Source organism: Labeo rohita, chromosome 1 (assembly GCF_022985175.1).
Source record: "Labeo rohita strain BAU-BD-2019 chromosome 1, IGBB_LRoh.1.0, whole genome shotgun sequence".
In the NCBI taxonomy this organism is placed as follows: domain Eukaryota; kingdom Metazoa; phylum Chordata; class Actinopteri; order Cypriniformes; family Cyprinidae; genus Labeo; species Labeo rohita.
Window position 1 is genome coordinate 29,856,450 of NC_066869.1, and position 23,447 is coordinate 29,879,896.

At 38.3% G+C, this 23,447-nt stretch overlaps 1 protein-coding gene across 3 annotated transcripts; it reads right to left on the minus strand.

The window, feature by feature from the left end:
- Positions 1 to 144: 144 nt before the first annotated feature.
- Positions 145 to 23,307, minus strand: zc3h13 (zinc finger CCCH-type containing 13). Of its 3 annotated transcripts, none has more exons than XM_051110193.1 (21): positions 23,133 to 23,307; positions 21,585 to 21,731; positions 21,316 to 21,425; positions 21,107 to 21,221; positions 20,894 to 21,005; positions 20,351 to 20,478; positions 18,547 to 18,591; positions 18,260 to 18,435; positions 17,974 to 18,174; positions 17,468 to 17,623; positions 16,604 to 16,968; positions 15,657 to 16,109; positions 15,122 to 15,337; positions 14,238 to 14,757; positions 10,874 to 10,983; positions 9,490 to 10,752; positions 7,929 to 8,492; positions 7,694 to 7,834; positions 5,570 to 5,770; positions 2,376 to 2,539; positions 145 to 770 (listed from the first exon to the last, which is right to left on the minus strand). In XM_051110193.1, exons 2-21 carry the CDS (start codon positions 21,720 to 21,722, stop codon positions 594 to 596), a joined length of 5,355 nt encoding a protein of 1,784 aa, XP_050966150.1. In that variant the 5' UTR covers positions 21,723 to 21,731; positions 23,133 to 23,307; the 3' UTR covers positions 145 to 593. The 3 variants fall into 3 exon arrangements, with proteins under 3 accessions (XP_050966150.1, XP_050966140.1, XP_050966131.1); XM_051110183.1 differs by having other exon boundaries at positions 7,694 to 7,837; positions 20,894 to 21,002; positions 23,133 to 23,306; XM_051110174.1 differs by having other exon boundaries at positions 7,694 to 7,837; positions 23,133 to 23,306.
- Positions 23,308 to 23,447: the final 140 nt, after the last annotated feature.

Sequence of the window (23,447 nt, forward strand, 5' to 3'; positions counted from 1 at the left end):
GGAAAAAGGTGGATAAACCAAAATTTTATGTTTTAGAAATTTCTTATTTATACATATTAGGAATAAAATAAAACAATATCCTGTGTCTGTAATATTTTTTTTAAATAGTTTTATAATACCGATACCACTTTACACAAAACCACCTTTTCTTTTTGAATCATGTTTTAATAAAACAAGGAATCACAGAACAAGTGTGCTGAGACTGAAAAACAGTGGGAACAGAAGTTAGTTGCACATAACAAATACAGTAATTTTAATGTACATCTTGAGTACCCATTGTATATCCCACAAACATTCAGCAACCGTTGTTCACACATTTGACGTTACAAAAATCTTCTCTAAAACAAATGTAAATGACAAAGTTCTTATGCAGTACATGGTTATCACACTTCTGATTCAAAGTTCAAGGGTTGTGAAACCTTATACAGCATCTCCACAGGCTAGCATGTCCAGTCTCTATGGTTCTGTGGTTCTTTTGAGGTTTAGGGCAGCAATTCTCCATCAGCACTGACTTAAACAGTTTCAGTGTGTGAAAATAATGGGTTGACGGTGATCTGAGATCAGTACTTTTAGACTGTACTCACTGAGCACAATCAGGAGACGCACAGCTCCGTCGGTGTGCTGAGCTGCTGGGCGGCAGAGGCTGAATCAGTTTTTTCCTGTCCACTGGACAGGCTGGAAGCCATTTTCTTTTTAAAGAGACGTAAACTCAGTTGCACAAGTTCATTGTCCACCACTGGCGCGCTGGTGTAGATCTGTTTGGTTGTGCCCTAAGGTGGAATACAGAAACATTAAACCAAATACTGAATCAAGTACACTTTATTAAGCTAATTTAAATGAAATGAGGACAAAAAAAAAAGAGAATGAAATATGCACTGATAAAGAACTGACAAATTCCAAACAAATATCACTTTTTTTTTTTTTTTTTTTTTTTTAAGAAATTAATACCTGATACAATTAATAGAAAAAGATGCACTGAACTGATGCAAAGTTCTATTTCAAATAAATGCAGTTCTTTTAAAGACTTTTCAAGCACTATTTTTTTTATTTTCAGGGACTTCAATCAGAGATCTCACTTATTAAACAATGTCTTCTCTTTTAAATTAAAAACACGGTTAATTTTCGTAAGGGATTTGTAACTGTTTGTAACTGTACTGCCTTAATGGTTTGATGTTTTCTACTTTTCTACTCTGAAATCCTGATCTCAAACAAACGATTCGCGATACACACTCTGGAGTTCCTAACTGAATCAAATGATTCACAAACCTGCACCAAAGTCTCGATTTGAATCAAATGATTTGTGAACCCGCTCCAAAGTTCCAATGTGAAGCAAAAGATTCACGAACCTGCTCCGAAGTTCCAATCTAAATCAAATGATTTACGATACGCACTCCGAAGTCCCAAACTAAATCAAATGATTAGCAAACCCACTCCGAAGTCCCATTCGAAATCAAATGATTCATGATATGCAATCTGAAGTGTCAAAAGTGAATCAAATGATTCGTGATACGTGATCCAATTGGAGCACTTTGAAACACTGAATCGCTTTGTGACGCAATGATGTAACTGATTTACAGTTTCCAAAAACTCAGTTTCACCCATTACTATGTGCTTTTTAAAATCGTGACAATTCAAAAATTATTAGCTATTTTAACTTGATCTGTTTTTTTTGCTAGTAAATCACTTGAAATGAATGATCGAAGTCACAAGTGTGAATAAATCAGAGCGGTTCCAGCATAAATGACACTTAATTGATTTGGTTCATCTGTTCCTCTTTTTGCTATGTTTACACGCCATTGTCAGTACTACTACTGGCTTAGCTCGCTATTTATTTATTTATTTATTTTTAACTAGTTTTATTAACTGAAATAAGCAAAAAGGGTATTTTGTTTTTTGAACTGCTTAAATTTTGTGTGAAAAATGAAGATACATAAAAACGTAACAGTTATTTCAAAGATACATTGTCTTTCAATAATTCAAGCACTTTTCAAGTACCTCTTCAAGAATATTGCTATTTTCAAGGGTTTTCCAGGCCTTAAATTTCAGAAAGTCAAATTTAAGTATTTTAAGCACCTTGTACGAACCCTGTGGAACACTGATTTATCTAATCAAATTAAATTTAGCATAAATCTTAGGGTAAAATATATTGTGTCAGATTTTGTTCCATTTAGTAGTGACACAGGAACCTGGATTTAAGTTATTATCTATACTCTTCAGCATTTAAATGAAAAAAAAAAAAAAAAAAAATTAATAAAATACTTAATTTCTTTAAATCTGCTTTTGATGCTTTGTCGGGCAGCTCTTCATGTTCCAGAATAGAGCTCACTAAATAGAGTTTCAGAAAGTCCAGGTTATACAAAAGAAGTACAACCTACCTTGTCATTTTTCAGGAGCTGTCTACGTATGGCAATGTCTCTGCGAGCACACAGTGCCTTGCAACAAGGGCCCAAGCTCCTCAGTAGGTTGGCCCTCTCCATTCTTCTGTTATATGCAGCCATGTTCAGAGCACCCAGATCATGCTCTAAGAGTTTATCAGCATCTATGGATACATATGAGAGTCAAGTCACTGAAGTCACAGGTAATCGATACATATGTACATCTTCATTTGTAACAAGTAATAGTTCACCCAAAAATTAGTTGAAAATATCATCACCCTCAGGTCATCCAAGATGCAGATGAATTTGTTTCTTTGTGGAAACAGATTTGGAAACATTTAGCAAAACAATTTAACAATAGATGCTCTGTAGTGATTGGGCACCATCAGAATGAGAGTCAGAACAACTGATAAAAACATAACAATAATCCACAAGTAATCCACACCACTCCACCAATTAATGTCTTGTGAAGTAAAAAGCTGCTTGTTTGTGTAAGAGCCAAATCCATTAAGATGTTTTTAACTTCAAGCCACACCTTAAGGCTAAAGTATGTGTCCTTAAAGGTAGGGTAGGTGATTTCGCAAAAGGCTAGTGATGGCAAGATAGCTTTGAAAGCAAGATTCCCATCCTGCCTGCATAATCACTTTGCAATGCCATGCCTCCTCCAAAACACATGAACACACTCAGGCAGACCAGAGACTAACCTGCAACACGATGAGAAACGGTGCTGGTGGAGGACTGAATGCAATGCTGTTAGATTACCTCATGTCTCATTCACCAGTGTGAAAACATTACAGTACAGAGTGCATAATATTAGAATAATAGCGCCTTTCTTTCTCACTGGAACGTGCTGATGTCTGCACAAACAGGGTGCACACAAGTAAATACATATTTGACAGGCAGGCAGGACAGCCTATCGCAATGTTCGGGCCGAACATTTTGATTGGACAGACATTTTATGGTCCTACGGCTTCCACAGATGATATAAATACATTTAGACCACTTAACTTAGTGACTGTTATCGGGATGTAAGGAGACTTTCAATCAGCACAACAAAACATGTTTCTGAAGACAATCACCTATTGCACCTTTAATCCATGATAACACTTCCTCCAGTGAAAAGGTCCATCCTCTGTTGTCTTCTAACATCAAAATCCACCCACATATTTGTGTATAACAGCTTTGTCTTGTAAACAGAGCTTAAAGGAGAAGTCCACTTCCAAAACAAAGATTTACATATAATGTACTCACCCCCTTGTCATCTAAGATGTTCATGTCTTTCTTTCTTCAGTTGTGAAGAAATTGTGTTTTTTGAGGAAAACATTTCACCATTTTGTTCCATATAATGGACTGCTATGGTGCCCTGATTTTGAACTTCCAAAATGCAGTTTAAATGTGGCTTCAAACGATCCCAAATGCAGTTGTATGATCCCAGCTGAGAAAGAAGGGTCTTATCTAGCGTAACGATCGGTTATTTTCATAAAAATAATACAATTTATATACTTTTTAATGTCAAATGCTCGTCTTACTCTGCCTGGACTGTTTTTTTTTCCGGTTCATGACAGTTGACAGTTGAAAAACACCCATCTCAGGTTCTTCCTTAACTTCAAAATCATCCTATATCGCTGTTTTACCTTTTTTGTTAAAGCGGTCATCGGATGCAAACTTCAGTTTTTCATGTTGTTTGAACATTAATGTGTGTTGGCAGTGTATGTACAAATCTACCCTATAATGATAAAAATCCATGCAGTGGTTTTTAATTAATCTGTAAAAATAATATCCCCTTTTTCAAATCGAACCGTTCTCAGAGGACGCTCCCACGATAGTTGATTGACATGAGCTCCTACCTCAGATCAGCTGTCAACAGTCCAGTAACTTTCCTTGTTTCGATGCCTAGAGGGATGTAAGTTAGACAAGAATATCTCCGATTGAGCGATTGAGGTGTTGTGTTGCTGGATGTAATAATAAACATAGTGGTCATCATTTACTCCTGACATCTAAGCCACTTAAGATGCAGTGGATTGCATTTGTTTGTGAATGGAATGCACCTCCCAATCTACATATATCCGTCTATGTTTGTGCGAATCATTCATGATCCAGCTTCACTTATAGCAGAAGTGTGTACAAGCAGAAGTGTGTACAAGCAATCTTTGCAATCGCCTTTCCTTATAATGTGGTAGTTAGGAAGTTTAGTGGCTAAACGTGGCTAAAGTAAACAAGCTCGTCATTCCACAGAGAGAAGAGAGGGGCCGGGCGAGCAGAGCTCATTTGCATTTAAAGAAACAACCACTTAGAATGAGATGATTTTTGCAGAGCTCATTTTGACAAGGTAAAAAGGGTGTTGTTTTACAAAACCATTGAGAATTTTTAATCAAAGTATATTAGAGACTTTTCATTAAGACCCTAAAGAATCATATCAACTTGTGGAAAATGGGCATCCGATGACCCCTTTAAGGGTGTTTGATCTTCTTTGCATGTTTACTTTGCAAAGACTGGATCAGAACTTCTGCAGTGATGTAGGATGATTTTAAAAAGATTTTTGAAGTTGAGGGAGAAAATACAATTGGACTTTTTCGACATACCCTAACTGTCTTGAGGCAGAATACACAGATTTCAGGGAGAGCAAGGCAAGATGAGCGTTTGAGATTAAAAAGTATTTAAATTGTATTTTTTAAAATGAAAACAACCAATCATTTTTCTAGATAAGACCCTTCTTCCTCGGCTGGGATCATTTACAACCATATCTGGGATGGCTTGAAGCCGCATTTAAACTGCACTTTGGAAGTTCAAATCGGATTTAGACAAGACAATGTTTTCACTGGAGAGAGCAATATCATGGATAGAGGACTTATATTTTAGCCAGAATCAGCAGTTTGAAGTTAAAATGTCTTAATGATGAATTTGTTTCTTACAAATACACAGCTTTTCACTTCAGGATGTTAAATGATGAACTGAAGTTGTGTGATTTTTTTTAATAGCTGTTTGGGCTTAAATTCCAAGAGCATCCATTTGCTGCAGAGGATCTATTGGTGAGCAAGTTAAAATGCTAAATTTCTCCAATTTTTTTCCTATGAAGTAACAAACTCATCTACATCTTGGATGGCCTGACGGTGAGTTCATTTTCAGCAAATTTTCATGTTGGGTGAACTGTTCCTTTCTGGAGCATTTCTTCAAATGTAGATTTGGACATTTACCTTTAGGGTCTTCCAACTCTCTGGAACACACTTCTTTAACTCTGGCAAGGAACTGAGGCCCAGCTAAGCGTCTGGACACTCCTGCTCTGAGCAACACGGCCCCTGGAGTGAATCGGAGCAGTGCTGCCCCAGAAGCTCTGGGCTCCTGTTTCTGCTTGGGCATCAAACTGGACCAATCTACATCAATCACATCTAGAGGCCCTGAAAGAGAACAGGCAAATGGCATATTATAAACAGTGAATTTAAAGATTATGATTACATAGTTTTTGCTTATTTCTTTGTCATTGTGTATTATTCTGTAAAAATTAATCCAAATCTAAACACATGCAGACAAAAATGAAAGGGTGGGATATGCTATTCTCCTGCTTTTGTCATGGCAGACACATGCATCTGAAGTGTTTTAGACCTGATTTAAAAATCAGTTTTAGTAATTATGGAAAAAAAGTTTTTTCCCCCCTATTTCAACCATTTTTTTTCTATTCTGTTTCAGGATTTTGTGAAACATTGGTTGGTAGGCCTTAGCCCCTCTAGACGGGTCAGAAGTTATGCAACCCCAGAAGAATATTTTGTAAATTTTAAAATTAAATGCATCAGTTAAGAAATCCAAATTTAGAGCTTTTGAATGGAGTAGCAATTAAGCTTTTTTGCATTGACTTAGTTGTGATAGTGTCTCTGTCCACATTGTTGTTGCTGTAATTAAATAAAAAAAAAAAAAACAATAATGGTATGTTAATTACTTTATAGTAGTAAAATTACAATATTTAATGTTTTTCATCACATTGGTTTCTTTAAATAAATTCTTTGGTTTTTTTTGTTTGTTTTTTTTTCTTTTACCTAAAACTACCCTTTAAGTTTCTCTGACAATAGGTTTACAAATGCTTCTCATTACAAATTTTGTGAAATGCTTTTGCCAATTTGAAAGTAAAGCATAACTAGTACATGTTCAATTCATAAAAGCATGTTAAACTTCATTTTGAAACATAGAACACAACTGACTATATATTTAAATCACAGCCTTTTCTGATAAGCAGTTTAATAAGCGTACTAAGCCAAATCAGGATTTCAATTTTAGTTTGACTGACAGATGATTTGCCAAAGCCATGTTTAAAACACAAAGTAACAGATTATAAGTAGTACATTATAAGTAGTAGGGGTGTAGTGGTTAAAAAAACAAAAAACACAAAAAAAAATAATGGTTTGGTTCGATACAACACAGTGGTATCGTTTTCGATACGGCAAAAACGACAAAATGCTAGAACAATTTCCCTGATTTTTAAATATTTTTTATTTATTAAAACTAACATCACAAAGTATTCTTTTTTTTTTTTTTTTTTTTTTTTTGAATAATGCAGTGTGCCGAACAACAGTCGCATCTCAGATCAGCTACAGAAAGACAAGAAGTTGGCAAAAGATTTAGTTTCGAAACGAAATACAAAAGCGCCATGCTTTAAAAATATTTGAGTTTTGAATGAGTTTTGAAGACCTTTTGACTTTTTATTCAAAGATGACTTTGGAACCTTTTTTAACATTCGTTTCTTTTTCGTTTGCTGATTTTCAGTGTTTTATATTTAAACTTTGTGTAAGTTATTTCTTATTTTGCATTAGGCCTACAGCATGGCGTATCTGTATTCGTTTTGTTAATAAATGAAACATTCTATGTTTAATATAAGCGAGTTTGTCGTACTGTTTTGTTGTTGTCTATTCAATCGATTTACGCCCAATTGCCCCTAATTCGATATATGCATATACAAGCTATTTAAAAGCGAGGAAAAGAGGGAAAACTAACGAACTACCTCACCATCACAACCCTACTGGAGTAGTGTGTTTTTCTTTGGGGGTGGGAGGGGCAGACATCATGTTGCCTGTTACGTAATTTGGGCTGCGTTGTTGAGCACAGTTGAACTGAGAACATTATATTTCACACACTTTAAGCTCGTAATGTGTACTGAACTGAACGCCTCGTACTGAATGGTTCAATACAAATACGTGTATTGTTACATCCCTAATAAGAAGTGTAAAAATATTTTGAGTTCACTGTGAAATTGTGGTGGAACAGATTAGACTGCGACAGGCTGTTTGATTGTTGATCAAATGTCTTAAGTGGTTTTAAGTGGTGTTGCGTACCAGAAATCTTTTCATCATCTTGCTGTTCGTCTCTCTTTTGACTGTCAGCCAGAATCTCGTCCAGTTCATCATCACTGATTGGCTCATACTCCTCACCACCAGAGACAGCAGACTGTGCATCATCCCCTTTTCCATCCTCCTCTTCTGAAAGAAAGAACAAACACACACAGTAAAAAAACTAAATCCTCTCACACATCAGGCAACAGTTTGAGAAAAGCCAAGCAAAAAGACCTACCATCAAGACTATCCATTTTCGGTTCAGATGCTTCCCCTTGCAGGTGTGTGTTGTCTGCTGGCTTATCTACATCCATGAGGGCTTCTCTGGGTAACAGAGGTTCATACTCTCCCCTTTCCATCTTAGTTTCAGATTTGCTCTTCGGTTCCCTGTGAGCCTGAAGATCAAACGGAAGCATCCTTTCCCGTTCACGCTCACGGTCCCTTTCACCACGCTCACGATCCATTCGCTCATGTGCCAGCAACCCTTCAGGTAAGAGTCGTTCCCTTTCACGCATCTCCCGCAAGTCTCTCTCTCTAATTGGCTCACGGTTCCCACGGAGGAGGGGCTCTCTGCCCCGCCCACCCCACTCACGAGGTTCTGGGTCCCAGTCTCGCTGTTGGGTTTGTTGATTTTGCAACTGACGGTGATCCTTTTTCTCACGCTCTCTATCCAACTGATCGCGATCTCGTTCACGCTCTCGGTCACGCTCACGGCTGTCGTAGGAGCCGGCTCTGGAGCGAGCCTGACGCTCAGACTCTGGTGAACTACGACGAGAACTGTGACTCCGGGAGTCCTGACGGTCTGTGGAAGCCGATAAGAGTTTACATTGTTATGGAGAATTCAAAACTTTAACCTGACAAATTACAAAAAAATTGACAATAACAACTGCTTAGGAATTCCTTGACAAATCATCCGGAGAACAAAAGTTAAAGGGTTAGTTCACCCATAAATGAAAATTTGTCATTAATTACTCACCCTCCTGTCATTCCAAACCTGTAAGACCTTCGTTCGTCTTCAGAACACAAATTAAGCTATTTTTGATGAAATTCGAGAACTTTCTGACCCTGCACTGACAGCAATGAAACTACCACGTTCGAGGCCCAGAAAGGTAGTAAGGCAGTGCTTCCCTTACACTGATTTATTTGTGGACGGCTGCCAAAATATCAAAACTGACCACCACAAATAGATTTTTACAAAAGACTTCACTGAATAAACATGAGCACTGCACCTTTCAAAATCAAAACATGGCGCAGGTGTTTTATATGAATGTATCTTTAAAAAGAACCAACTGTCTTCAAAAAAGCTTCAATGTCATTTTTATTTCATCTTTCCTATAATTAGGACACAATGAAATTTATTTTTTTTTTTTTCAGATTCCTTCCCTTCCCCACAGTTTCACTCAATTTTAATAATCAAAAGCATCGCTAAATTATTAATTTTATGTAAATGAAAAAAAAAAAAAAAGTGAGAAATTATAACATTTTCATTTCGGGGTGAACTACTCCTTTAAGATACACACATATTTGCATTCACATTTCACATTCATTTTTTTTTTCTTGTGTGCTCCAGTACCAAATTACTAAAAATGATCATTAAGCTGCTCTAGTATAAAAAAAGCTTTTAATAGAATAACCTTAAAAATAAAGAAAGATTAATAAATGCTAAAAATACAACTACTAAAAACATTATTATTAGTTCTTATACACAACATTAAACCTTTTTGTAATATAAAATAAAAATTTAACAATAATACTAACAAAAGTTCTTTGAAACTTTAAGCTTTTATGAGGAGTCTCACCTGAGGAAGTACTTCGACTTGGTTCTCCTCTCCGGAGCTGATCAATCCTCGACCTCCTCTCTCCGCCCATCTGTTCACTGGCCGCTGCCCTCTCTCTATCTCTCTCCCTCTCTCGTTCCCGCTCTCTGTCCCGTTCCCTCTCTCGCTCTCTCTCCCTCTCCCGAGAATTGCCACCTTGCATGAGTCCTCTGCGGGCCCTAAGTCCCTGAGGCCCTTCATCACGGTGGGCCGACTCATTGGAGGGTGAGCGTAGTCTTCTCGAAGACGCACGGCTTTGGTTGCTGCCCATGCTACTGCTGCGCTGCTGCTGCATGTCTGCTTGCTGTGGTTTACGCAGCATGTGTTGCGGCAGTAGCGGTTGTAAAGGAAGCGACTGTATCAGCATTGGAGGGTCAGGGAGCAGCGGGGCTATAGGGGGGTCTGTACGGTCCCGGCCGCCACCACGTGCACCCCTTCTAGGGGGACGCTCAGAGGGAAGCATCCGCTCCGGAGGCCTATCGGAAGGCAGGGAGGCAGAGGAGGTCTCGCCTCGCTCTGGTACGTCCTCATCAGACCAGTCACTGAAGTTAGGATCTATTTTAGCAGAGAGGGAACTCTGTCCTGCTGTTAAAGCCCTCTGGGAGGGAAGGTCATCCTTGTTGATTGGCGGAGGTGTACGTGGGCCTCGTCGCCTCTTGCTGAGGGGATGCTGGGCGACCAGTTCGTCCTCAGAAACATCCGACTCGGGACCTCTGGAGCGCTTGCGCTTCCTCTCTAAGGCTTTCTTCTTGGCTGTCTTGCGAGGTGAGAGGAGAGCCTGAGGGGCTTCAGCTACAGAGGAGGAGGAGGGGGGCTCAGGGTTACTACGGTCCCCTCCTCCAGACTCCTCCTCTTTTCGGTTCTTCTTCAGATTTTTCTTCTGAGATTTAGTCTTTTTCTTCCCCTCTTCATGAACAGCTGATAAAGAGTCTCTGTCCTCTATGGAAGGAGGAGGAGGAGTGAGGGCAGCAGCAGGCAGGTCCCTCTGCTCTTTTGCCCTTCTGGAGTCAGAAACGCCTGTAGCAGAAATGTCTGGAACGTGTTCTCCACGTCGCTCTGCTCCTCTTCCTGCTCCTCTCTCACCGCGGGAATCCACCTCCTCGTGTCGGCCACGGCCTTCTTTTTTATCCCCACGGCGATCATCATCCTTCCAGCGGTTGTGTTTATCATCAGTAAAGGAGCGGACAGGCGAGCGGGCAGGCTCTTGAGGACGAACCACTTGACTCAACAGTCTGTGCTTTTCACCTGAAACAAAACCATGCATGTTATGTCCAAATATTCTACATATGTGCAGTATATGAAGAGGGTTACACCAAGTGATAAGGGATTCAAACATAAGCTTGCACTTGCTCAGCTGAACTCCTACCTTTCTCCTCAGTGCTGTTGTAACCGTCACTGTCTGCAGGGCTCACATCTCGCCCTCTTTTAGGAGACGGCCGTGGACTGGGAGTGTTCTCAGGACGATGTCTCTTACGACTGTAAAGAGAAGGGTAAACCTTATTGTACACCTGAGAAAGTCTCTAAAGTTTACTGTTAACTGTTTATAACACATACATTAACGTCCAAAAATTCTTGTCTGTAAAATTTTGTAATGTTAAGAAGTCTCTAATACTCATCAAGGCTGCATTTATTTACAAAATAACTCAATTATTCTCAATTACTACAAAATAACTCTTTTCTATTTGAATATAGGTTAAAATGTCATTTATTCCTGTGATGTGAAGCTGAATTTTCACTTTAGCGTCATATGATCCTTCAGAAATCATTCTAATATGCTTATTTGCTTCCTAAGAAACATTTATTATTATTATTAACATCAATATATTATTATTATCAATGTTAACAGTTGTGCTGCTTCATATTTCTGTGGAAACTCTGATTTTTTTTTTCAGAATTCTTTGAATAAAAAGTTAAAAAGGTCAGCAATTATTTGAAATAGAATTTTTTTTATTAAATAAAATATTAAATATCCTACATTATTAGGTAATTTCAGAGTTTCTAGCTTTCGTTCTATGGGTATAGATCTAGCTCTGTATCATCATTTATTATTTATTAAAATTAAGACTGAATACTGCAGAAACATTTTTCTACACTCTACAGCTAACCATTAAGTTACAAGATGGGGCAAATTAGAATCTGACTTGTGTTCATGTGAAATAGTAATGCATGATATATATTAATAAAATATACTGGTTATCGGCTGCTGTTGAAGAGATATCAGCTGATATTGGATACATTGGTCAATATCACTGTAGGGTGCCTTTCGGTGTCCTGTACATAACTCATTTGCCATGATAACTTAACATAAAAATGACTATGAATGGGTGTGTTATATTAGGATTATATTAAGTTTTTATATTCATAACAAAAGCATTACTTTGCTCTTTAGATGCATTTTCTAAATTTTTTTAAAATCTTTTGTGTAAGAGGATGCGTGTTATTTTGCTATGTCCCATGCACTACTCATTAAATTTGAATGAGAGTACAATATAGTCAATCATAAGATTTAAAAATTTTGTTCTCCTATTAATATTTTGTTAAATAAGAGATTACTCAATTTGAGTGTATTGACCATTTGGTAATAAAAATGTTATTTTTACTTAATAATAAAGTTTTTAAATAAAAAAAATAATAAAAGAGTTTGTCTATGTCCCTTGAATGGTTGTCCACCCTGTCGTATTGGGGAATCCGCCCCTTTAAGAAAAGGCCATCCCCTTTAGCAACATCTGGACAACATATTTTTTGTCTCTTCAGTGGCAGGAATTTTAACGGCTGAGGTAAGCTGGTGACTTTTTAAACTGACAAATTTTCTTCTTATGAGTTTGCTTACTTGCATTTCCTAAGCTTAATATGCTGGAGGTAATTACAGAATTTTTAAAATATGTACCTTTAAATATACCAAATTCTCTAACTATTTCAATGTGACTGAGAATGTAATTAAATCATTTATTATTACTATATTATTTTTTAAGTTGAATAAATGTTTCATTGTCATATTTTGTCATGGTTTGTGTGTTCTGCTTTATGTGTCCACCCCGTTAAATGCTGGTCCACCCTGTCATCTTGATGTTTTAAAACAATATTTTAAAATAATATTTTAAATAATTCAATCCTATCTATATAATCCAGTGTGTTCCAACAGTGTGGTCCTGCTAGGTGTGGGGGCAATGACATTCAAACAAAAAACTGCATCCATTTTATCTAAGTAAAAAATAAATAAATGTGCGAATTGTATGAGTTTCTTTAAAAACGTATGGTTTACATAAAATCTTTTATGTATTTATAATTTGAAAGCAAACAAATAAGCCTGTTTAGTAAAGGAACATTATAGCTTTCAGAAAATATCATTTGCATCTTAATATTACAAAGAAAATGTATTTAACAGTAATATATATGTCCATGACAAAGTGGACATACCTTATGGTTTATGCTTCGAATAACGGCCTATAATTATCTAAAAAAATGTGTGGGAGCTCAGCTAATATTTTTCTATAGTACTTAAGTGTGTCTACTATTTATGACATGACAAAGCAAATGAGAAATTAAGACTAAAATTTTTTGAGTACTGCGACGGTTAAAAGGCACTATATGGTGATACTGACCCACATAACTCTGAGACTGGATATTTCAATTTTGCATGCTTATGTGTTATATTTTTACCTTTATCTTTGAAGTCAATTAATGCTCACTGCTTTAAAGTTACTCTTTAAAAAAAGTCAAGACACTTGAAATCTTTTGCAAACATCTAAATCAATATCCATTTTCCATACTGTACACTGCAATGCAGTGATGTCTAAATTCAGTTGTAGAATTTAAAAATGACTGATTTTATTTTTTGTGTTTTATTTTTTAACATAGTCAAAATAGACAAATTAAAAAAGCCAATAATGTGAACAATAACTAATGGCTAATCTTTATCAGAGAGATAATGTTTTCAGCATCGTTGTTACCTTAATATGAAAAGAAAGAGACTGCAAAGTGATGAAGTAGCACCAGTGTATTTCCATGGACAAGTTAAGTGCGGCTTACACTGTGGGATTTGGGTCACGATTTGGCCGCCTGAGACAAATTCTGAAAATCCTAAAAGATTCCTATAATCCTAAGATAAAATCTGTAGTCTTTGAGCGTTAGTTTGACATGTTAACCGACAGCCGATTAATGGCCGTTGCGATCAAATTTGACAATGAAATTCTGGCAATGTCAGAAGATTTGGCGCAGGGGCCTGCAGTGTGACATCTCCTATGACAAATATCAAACTGCTTTTGTTTTCAAGACAAGCCATGATCAGAATTAATGCTAGAGATTTCTTCTATCCGCCATAATCTCTGGCGCTCCCATCCTCCGCTCAAGGAATTCATCTGATATGCTGCCTTTCCATGTGGGTGTGTAGTGCTGCTTACACTATTCTTCTTAAATACGCCGGTATTGACGGCGTTCGTTTACTTTTCATGATGGCCAACATTTCAGCCCCATGTGCAATGCAGCTCTCTGAACGTTTATAGGTTGATAATGTAGTTTTCTTGCGCGCACCTGCTTTTAACACGTCTGTTAACAAGTCTGACATTAATAACAACTGAGATCCCACAGTGTGACATGATCATCATATTCGTACAGTCTGACAATCCTAAAGAACTTTTAATCACACAGTGTGTGCCCGAATTATATTTGCTCAATGTATGGCTAACCGATTTTAGAGAGACTGTATGCAAACATGACACTGGAGCACTTACGTGTTCTTTCTCTCTTCATGAGCATCTCGGGTGGATCGTTCATCTCGTGACTCATCTCTTCGGTCCCGCCTCTCTTCCCTCCCTTTTTCTCTCTCGTCCCACTCCCTCTGCCGTTCCCTCTCTCTTTGCTCCCTTTCCCGTTCTCTCTCCTTCCTCTCTCGTTCCCTTTCTTTCTCGCGTTCTTCTCGCTCCCTTTCCCGCTCCTCCCTTTCTCTTTCCCGCTCTCTTTCCCTCTCCTCCCTCTCCCTCTCTCGCTCTCTTTCCCTCTCTCTCTCCCGCTCCCTCTCCCTTGCTCTTTCACGCTCTCTTTCAGCCTCTCTTTCCCGTTCTTTCTCCCTCTCCCTCTCTTTCTCTCTTTCCCGTTCCCTCTCCCTTTCTCTATCCCTGTCCTTCTCTCTCTCACGGGTGCGGTCATCTCGTCTGTCATCCCCTCGATCATTCCTTCGATCGTCTCTCCTCTCTTCACGATCAAGGTCCTCACCACGGTTTTGCTGGCGGACAGGAGAGGGCGCTCTTTGTTCTGTTGAGCAAAAACAAATCAATAACATCAAAGGTTGCTCATATGAATGCTCTGTTGCCAAATAATAAATTGTAAATATATGTTGCTGATTGATTGACGCACACAAGAAAAAATTTGAGCACAATGAATGTTTCATGCTCTCTGTCCTGTCATGGTAAACAAGTTGTTCACAGACTTGTGCACACCATTTAAAGACTTCTGAAGTCTGATTCTTAGACCATAAATTTTTTGACTGCAATTTAATGACATCAAGGCTATAACATTATTGTTATCGAGGCACACGTGATCTATGTGATGTACATGTCATGGTATATCCCAATAATAATAAGAGCAACAACAACAACATCTCTGGTTTATTAGTCACCTCGTTCTCTGTTGTCACGGCGGTCTCTCTCTGCATGTCCTCCCCGCCGTTCATCTCTTGGCTGTTCCCCTCTCTGTCTGTCATTATCGTAGCGATCACGATCAGTGTTTCTCTCTGAGCTCCTCTCTCTCAGACCACTGCTGCGGGACTCCCAGCTATCATGCCCACTAGCACTGCTAGTGTCAGCCTGTGAAGCTCTACCACCACGAGCAGAAACTGAAACACAAAATTCATCACAATCATGTTTTAAGCTCTCCTATTATAATCCTCCTACGATAATCCTAAAATGCAATTAATACATGTTAGATTTTATGAGAAATACAATTTGCATTGATTTTTACTAGCATTTTCTAAGTTGAAGCCCTCTCCTCCAGTTTATAGTGGGTATTTTTGATGCGGCCAAATGTAAGACATAATTCTTCTGCATTCATTTTCCATAGCTATTCCCAATAATACTGTCACTGTGAACTCTTTTGACCACAAGTGAAATTTAGATGTAGCGGACAAATAATATGGCATGCTGTTATGTTCTCACCTTTCTCTGTGACATCTGATCCATGGCCCCTTCCTCTGCCTGTTCTTTCAACTCGACATTCATTCCTGTTGTCCACTCTGTCATTTCTTAATTCCTCCCTTCCATGTCCTCTTCCATAATTCCTTTCCTCCTGGGCTGTTGTTTCCTCCTTTCTATGGGGTTCATTTCGTTCTCTCTCTCTTTCCCTCTCTCGCTCTCTTTCCCGGTCCCGGTCTCTCTCTCTATGCTCCAGGGATTCTCGTCCTGAGCGGTCTCGCATTTCTCCTGCACGGGTATCCCGAGTGTCTTTGACCTCCCCACGGTGCTGGCGCTCTTCCCGGACATCTCGTCTATCCCGTTCACCACGACGGTCTCGGACATCCCTGGCATCACGGTCATCTCGAGAAGAGCTTTGCTCAATCTCGTAATCTCGCTCATCACGGCTGCTGTCTTTCTCACGCTTTCCACGGCTCTCTAAGGGCAGAAAGGAAATTAAGTGAGCGGCATATTTTATTAAATTATTCAATAACTGCACATGTCCAAAAGTACGGTGGAAACCAAACACCACATCCTTACAGGACTTCATGACCAAAAAAAAATGACTGGGAAGTTTAGCAGTTAAGATGTGTTATGGTTCCAACATATACACTTTTTTTTTTTTAATATAATTACTCATTTATTACAACAACACTATACTGTGAATGTGCAAAAGTGTTCAAAGGCTTGGGGTCAATGTGATTTTTTTGGAAAGAAAAAATTAATTCAGAAAGAACGCATTAAATTTAATCAAAAGTAATAGCTGCTAATAATTCAGCTTTGCCATAACAAGAATAAATCACAGTTTAAAACACATTCAAAAAGAAAAACAATAATGCATGAACCTAAATTATACATCACATTTCATGGTAAAGACAAACTTTACCCACTTTCTCATTACTGACACTGATGTTCAAATGTGTGTCTCTCACCGTCTCTGCGTTCATGTCGTCTCTCTTGCAGTGTGGGACTCCTATCTCGCTCTGCTCTCCCCCTTTCCCTCTCTCTGCCCTGGGAGCGGTGACGGGCACTGGGGCTGGACCTGCGAGGGGCAGGTGTCGGTGAAGGGTCTCTCTGCGGGGTGAGCGGAGAGCGGGAGCGACGTGAGGACTGAGTAGGAGGTGGAGAGGATGAAGACGGAGGAGGAAGGTCTCGGTAAAGAGGAGAGATGGAACCCCGTCTGTGGCGAGGAGATGGGGAGTGTCTCTGGGCAGAGGAGCCAGAGCGTGAAGACGGTGAGTGGTGCTGTCGGGAGGGAGGTGAGGGACTGCGGCGGTGACGGGGTGGAGTTCTAGACCTAAGAAAGGACAACGCATAAGATGAAGACAGAATGTTAGTTGCCTTCACAATCTCTCTGAAACAAACTACTGATGTAAGTTAAATGTTAGGATACGCATTTTATTAACATTTGCCAGGTCACATGATCTTCCAGAAATCAATCTAATGTGTGACCCTGGACCATATAACCAGTCATAATAGGGCTGCACGATTAATCGAATGCGTTTATGAGGCGCGCTTAGTCAGTAAACTTAGTCAGTACTTTGATTAGTAGTAAAGCTCCATCACGTGCGTTCAGCTGGAGCGGCAATTAATACACAGAGCCGTAAATCACTGACAAGCTACGCCAAATCGCGCTCATAATCGCAGATGAATCGCATTCAGTTTGATTTATGATTTTTACCCTTTAACTCATGGATATCTAAAAAATATGTCAAAAGTGGCATTGTCCTAATCTGTGACATACTGGATATATAAAATATATAAACATATAATTATTTAAGTGTAGCTCTTCTTACCTCTGCTGTGAGGACTGTTTTTGGGAAGTGGGTTTAGGGGAGGATGACCTCCTTCTGGCTGGGGGTGATGCTTCCCTTGAGGGTGGGGAAAGACTTCCAGAACGTTCCTCTGATGTTACTGAGCGTTTGGCTTTATGGGAACTATCTGACCGGTCCCTGCAATGAAGGTAAGGTTAAAGATTAATATGTTGTTTTATTATTTGTTTTCACGTACACTGATTAAGTAATAGTATATTTTTATTTAATGCCATGTCAGCATCTTAGGCTATTTTTTATGGCAAAAATAATTTAAAAATACAAGTATAACAAATATTACACAAGTTATATTACACAAGATTTTGATAGAAATTCTAATTCTTTTTCTGGCAAAATTATACTAAACTCTTTAAGTGAGTTTAGTGGGGAACGAATAAACCAGACTGGTATAGTCACATTTTTGCACAAGTACACAGTTAGTATCAAATGATACTTTAAGTTTTGTGAATTTCTTTTAAAGGTAAATATACCTGCGTTTTTCCTTTTTCTCTTTGTGTTTCTCCGTATCTCGTCCTCGTTCTTTGCCTTCTTTAGGTTTGTCCTCACATTTCTCTTTGTTCTTGTGTTTATTTTTGTGTTTCTTCCCAGAAACTGGGTTCTCCACAGGGACAGGTGGAGGAGGACTGGGCGTTCGTGGCCCTTTTCTTTTGCCATGGCCACCCTTAGATGACCTGGTCAAAAAATTAAACGACAGTCAAGTATTTAATTTGATAAACATCTGTTCAAATTGAACTAAATTCTGATTACATTCCTAACCTGCTTTCTGTCTCCTCTGCCCTGGTCTGATCAGACACTGGAGAGGAGATGACTGAGGAAGTGGAGGACTTCTTCTCTTTCTTGCTGGAGTTCCCACCCTTCCCTGCTCTATGTTTGGGTGAGCTGGATTTACGGGACGAGGGTGACCCCTTAGAACTGCTGCGCTCAGGTGAAGCCTAAAATAAATCAAGACCACACCAAAATAAAAAACCCCAGAGATTACAGTCTGTATTAAAAGGCTACACAACACATAAAATCTTAATTAACCTAAATTTCACAAAACCTACCCTGTCCTTAGAAGTATTACTGGTCCTGGTCTTAGGAACAGGGTCCTGTTGGAAACATAAATGCCATTACTCTCTGTGTTAATAAATTCCGGATAAGGTTGGGCGATTTTTCCGATTTAATCGATTAATTCAAATGTAATGGTTTGCCACGATTCACCTTTTAGAAATCAAGGAATTACATTAATTTGAATAGAAATATTACCAAACGTTAGAATTAGACACTTTGACAATACGCCAATGATAACAGTAAAGAGAAAAGAACGATCCAACTGCATGTCAGCGTACATGATTAGGCCCCATTCACACAGAATGCACTTTTGTGTTGACAAAGATGCGATGAACGCAGTGGAATAGGAAAAACATGCAAGAAGATGGGAGAGAACTTCTTTTAACTTGAGCGGCGTATTTTTTTAAATGTCGTTTCATGCATCAGACGCTGCAAGAGACGCAAGTGCAACAGTCAAACGCCTCCATGTTTACATGGAAAAGCAGCACAATCGAGAAAAAAAAAAAAAAAAAAAAAAAAAAAGGTAAAGAACTACTACTGTATGTCTGATATTTCATGTTTGCATCATGCTGACAGGCTGAAAGCTGCTGTTCATTGTTTTTACAGAAAATTTATAGTTAATTATAGTCTACTGGTATTACACTTTCAATCATTTTGAATTTGAATTATCTTGACTTTTTAAGAAATTTTTTGAAAGCATTTTCCTCATATTATTTCTTAAAGGAGGAGTCCACTTCCAGAACAAAAACTGACAGATAATTTACTCACCCCCTTGTCATCCAAGATGTCCATGTCTTTCCTTCTTCAGCCATAAAGAAATTATGTTTTTTGAGGAAAACATTTCAGGATTTTTCTCCATATAATGGACTGATATGGTGCCCTGATTTTGAACTTCCAAAATGCTGTTTAAATGTGGCTTCAAACAATCCCAAATGCGGTTGTAAACAATCCTAGCCGAGGAAGAAGTGTCTTATCTAGCGAAACAATCTGTTATTTTCATAAAAATAATACAATTTATATACTTTTTAATGTCAAACGCTCGTCTTGTCTCACTCTGCCTGAACTGCTTTTTTTTTTTTTTCATACCCTAAATGTCTTGAAACAGACTACACATAGTTCAGGGAAAGCAAGACAAGACGAGCGTTTGAGATTAAAAAATTAAAATTGGATTTTTTAAAAATGAAAATAACCAATTGTGTCGCTAGACAAGACCCTTCTTCCTCTGCTGGGATCGTTTACAACTGCATTTGGGATCGTTTGAAGCTGTGTTTAAACTGCATTTTGGAAGTTCAAAATCGGGGCACCATATCAGTCAATTATATGGAGAAAAATTCTGAAATGTTTAACTCAAAAAACATAATTTTATGGCTGTAGAAAAAAAAGACATGAACATCTTGGATGACAAGGGGGTAAGTATTTTATCTGTAAATTTTTGTTCTGAATGTGGACTTCTTTAACATGTATGTATAGGACAAGTTTGTACAAGATATAGTTGTAGTTCATGCATCTTTTCTGCAAAGATATTTACAACATTTACATCATGCTGACAACTTTATGTGTGGTGCACATTTTTTTTTAACTAGAGGATTAATAAAGAAAAAGTTACTTGAATCATATTGTAGTTACATTTTCAAGTTGACTAGTTAAAAAAAACAAAACAAAAAAAAAAAAAAAAGAATCGGTCAAACATTTTTTGCCATATCACCCAGTCCTAATTCAGGATAGCCAACATTTAATATTAATTTCAATATTGAGAGTTTATGCAGCAAAACCCTAATGCAATTTTATGCAATATACCTCTTTCTTGATGACAATCTCTTCTCGTTTGTCCATGTTCTCTTGTTCCAGCTTCATCAGCTCACGCTGAATCTTCTGTCTCTTCATCTCAAGAGATAACTCGTAATCGTAATCACCGTTATCGGAATCTAGTACAATTAATGGCATATATAAAACTGCTGGACTAAAACTGACCGGTAGACAACATTGGAAAGAGAGAGCGAAAGACTGTGCCACATTCAAAACCCAAACATCAGTCATCCTCTTGCATTTAAAAACAAGCTAAAAGGATAGTTCACCCAAAAATGACAACTGTCATTATTTACTCACAAAATAAAACAAAAGTTTTGGTGGAATAACCTTTCAATGGAGGGACAGAAATCTCACAGGTTCCGTTAAAATGAAAGATTTCATTTGTGTTTTGAAGATGCACAACATTTTGAGTTTGGAACAATATTATGGTGAGGTATTAATGAAAATTGAAAATTTGGGGGGAACTATTCCTTTAAAAATTACTTCTAATCTTATACATCAATTTTGCAAGTACTTTGGAGAATCTTTCACCTTCACGACTGGCTTCCCAATCTGCGGTCTCCTCCTCACTAGCTGGAGTGCGTTCCTTTGTGATTTTAATATCTTCTTTCTCTCTGTGTCTGCCTCTGGATGAATCTCGCTGCTAATGAGAAAAACGCGTTTTCACTTAAACTTAAAAACCTCAATCAATAAATGTAAAATTCAGGAAAGAAACTTTAACTCCAAGCTGTTAGAGTGTCATACTCTGGTTGTGGGTGAAGTGGGCTCGTCTGTATCTCTTTTCTGAGTGTCACCATCTACATCCTGTCTCTTATTCTTCATCCTCTCCCGGAGATCCCCAGTGGGCCTCTCGGCTGACCTGCACAGCAAACAGACATGTCAAAAATCAAGCATTCTGCCAGGTACTGGAGCAAGTACACTTCTAAAACGGCATCTCTTCACTACAATCGCACCTGTTGAACGTTCCAGAAAAGCCTTTTCCTCGTGATGGGGTTCCATGTGTGTATCGACACGTGTTACCGTAACTGCAGTTCCCAGTCTTTAACCAGTTTCTACAATGAGTCTGCAGGGGAGGCAAATGGAGGTCATTCTTTTGCTCTCCTACACTTTACAAAAGCACTTTGTCAAAAACAAAATGAGCTACTACCTAGACATGGCTAATGCTGTCTAGTTAGGCAGCTCACAATTTTAAAGCAGCACAGTGGATGACCAGTAACACTACCTCTGCTGCATTACTGGCCGTGCTGGGCCCGAGTCTCTCAAACACGCTGGGCCTGCGGGAGGGGGTGGTCGTGCTACTGCTGCTGTCCGATATGGTCTTCGAATTCTCCACTGTAACCTTCCGCCTGATTTTGGACATTCTGCAGGGCTGCATTAGAAAGACAGCAAATTAAAGGCTCCAGCACTATGAAGTTAAAATGCAGTGCTGTAGTCAAGCCCCACTCATTTGAGTCAAAGTCAAGACAGAGACCAAAAAAGCACTGAATTTGAGTAAAGACCAATTTCAAAACCTCCATGACAAGACCAAGAAAATATGTGACCCTGGACCACAAAACTTGAGTCTTAAGTAGCACGGGTATATTTGTAGCAATAGCCAAAAATACTTCGTATGGGTCAAAATGATCAAAATGATTATGCCAAAAATCATTAAGACATTAAGCAAAGATCATGTTCCATGAAGATATTTAGTAAATTTCCTACTGTAAATATCTCAAAACTTTATTTTTGATTAGTAACATACATTTCTAAGAACTTTATTTGGACAACTTTAAAGGCGATTTTCTCAGTTTGAAAATTCCAGATTTTCAAAAAGTTCTATCTCAGACAAATATTGTCCTATCCTAACAAACCATACATCAATGGAAAGCTTATTCATAAAATTGATATCTCAATTTTAAAAAACTGACCCTTATGACTGGTTTTGTGGTCCAAGGTAAGATCGAGGATTCTGTCTCGACCAAGACCAAGACATTTACGGCTGTCCATTTGACAAACACTTAGGTGACTTACCCTGCATTTTAAGGTATATACATTTCTATCAGACAATAAGATATTGGCCTTGGCCTTGGCCTCGACCTCAGCCTACAGCATAAAATACTTATGTATTTTATATTTTTCATTGAGCGGGTTCCCACACTTTTCACCTGACCAATGAATGTCCATAGCTTTTCCAGTCTGTCATTATTTCTGCGTATGTATTTTTAAAGCTATTATAGAGATTTCTGAGGAAGATTTATATCAGGCAACAACACCTACAGTTAAAAAAAAAAATACACTAAGACGTTTTAGTTATTTGTGTAGAAAAGTCTCAAAAACAGCCTAAGATTTATAATCCGCCCAATGGATGAGTATGCTTTCTGATCCTCCATTCCGAGCAATTTACTACCACCAAACAATTGCCAAAAACTATTTAAAATTCCCTGATAATTCCTTGTTTCTCAAGTCCGCGGGGTCCCCGCAACTTGTAAACATTAGCACTAGCACTACATTACTCGCATTTGTACAAATGCGACTACCTGCTTCTCTCCATAACGCGCATTAACAGTAGCACAATTCTAGCTACCGTTACTGTTGTAGCTACGGCATTCGAGATTTCACTAAAAAGCATAATTCTACTCATTAGCGTGTTTAAGCTCTCATTCATTTGTAAACAGACACGCTAAGAGCTGTACAAGTGCCGCGAGGCCTACACTGATCACAAGCCTCCATAACGACACCGCTGAAACTGCTGCTGAAAAAAGCCGTAAACAAATACAAACAAGCGCTTTACCCGAATAAGAATGATGCGTCAAGTCCAGTTTCACAGACTATTGGGGATAACCTCCTAATCACATGCAAAAATCTTGCAAAGCGGTCTTCCTCTTAGCCGCCGTCATGATGCTTGCGAGACAGCGCATACTCGCTCCACACACATGCAGCTTCCCGAAGCGCTGAGAACAGGAGGATTATGGGAAACCGGAGGTCTTCAGAATGTTTTTAATATGTTGTCTAAACGTTTAGTAAACTCTTCTATTAATACTAATACTAATATCAGTACTAATACTAATACAAATAATAACAGTATTAATAATAATAATAATAATAG

Excerpts from the sequence above, each read along its gene's own strand:
- zc3h13 (XM_051110174.1), bottom strand. The coding sequence starts at position 21,722 with ATGTCCAAAATCAGGCGGAAGGTTACAGTGGAGAATTCGAAGACCATA. Across the intron at positions 18,592-20,350 it reads AGATTGTCATCAAGAAAGAG|GACCCTGTTCCTAAGACCAG; the intron begins GTATATTGCATA and ends TGTTTCCAACAG. Across the intron at positions 15,338-15,656 it reads ATCAGATGTCACAGAGAAAG|TTTCTGCTCGTGGTGGTAGA; the intron begins GTGAGAACATAA and ends TTTGTGTTTCAG.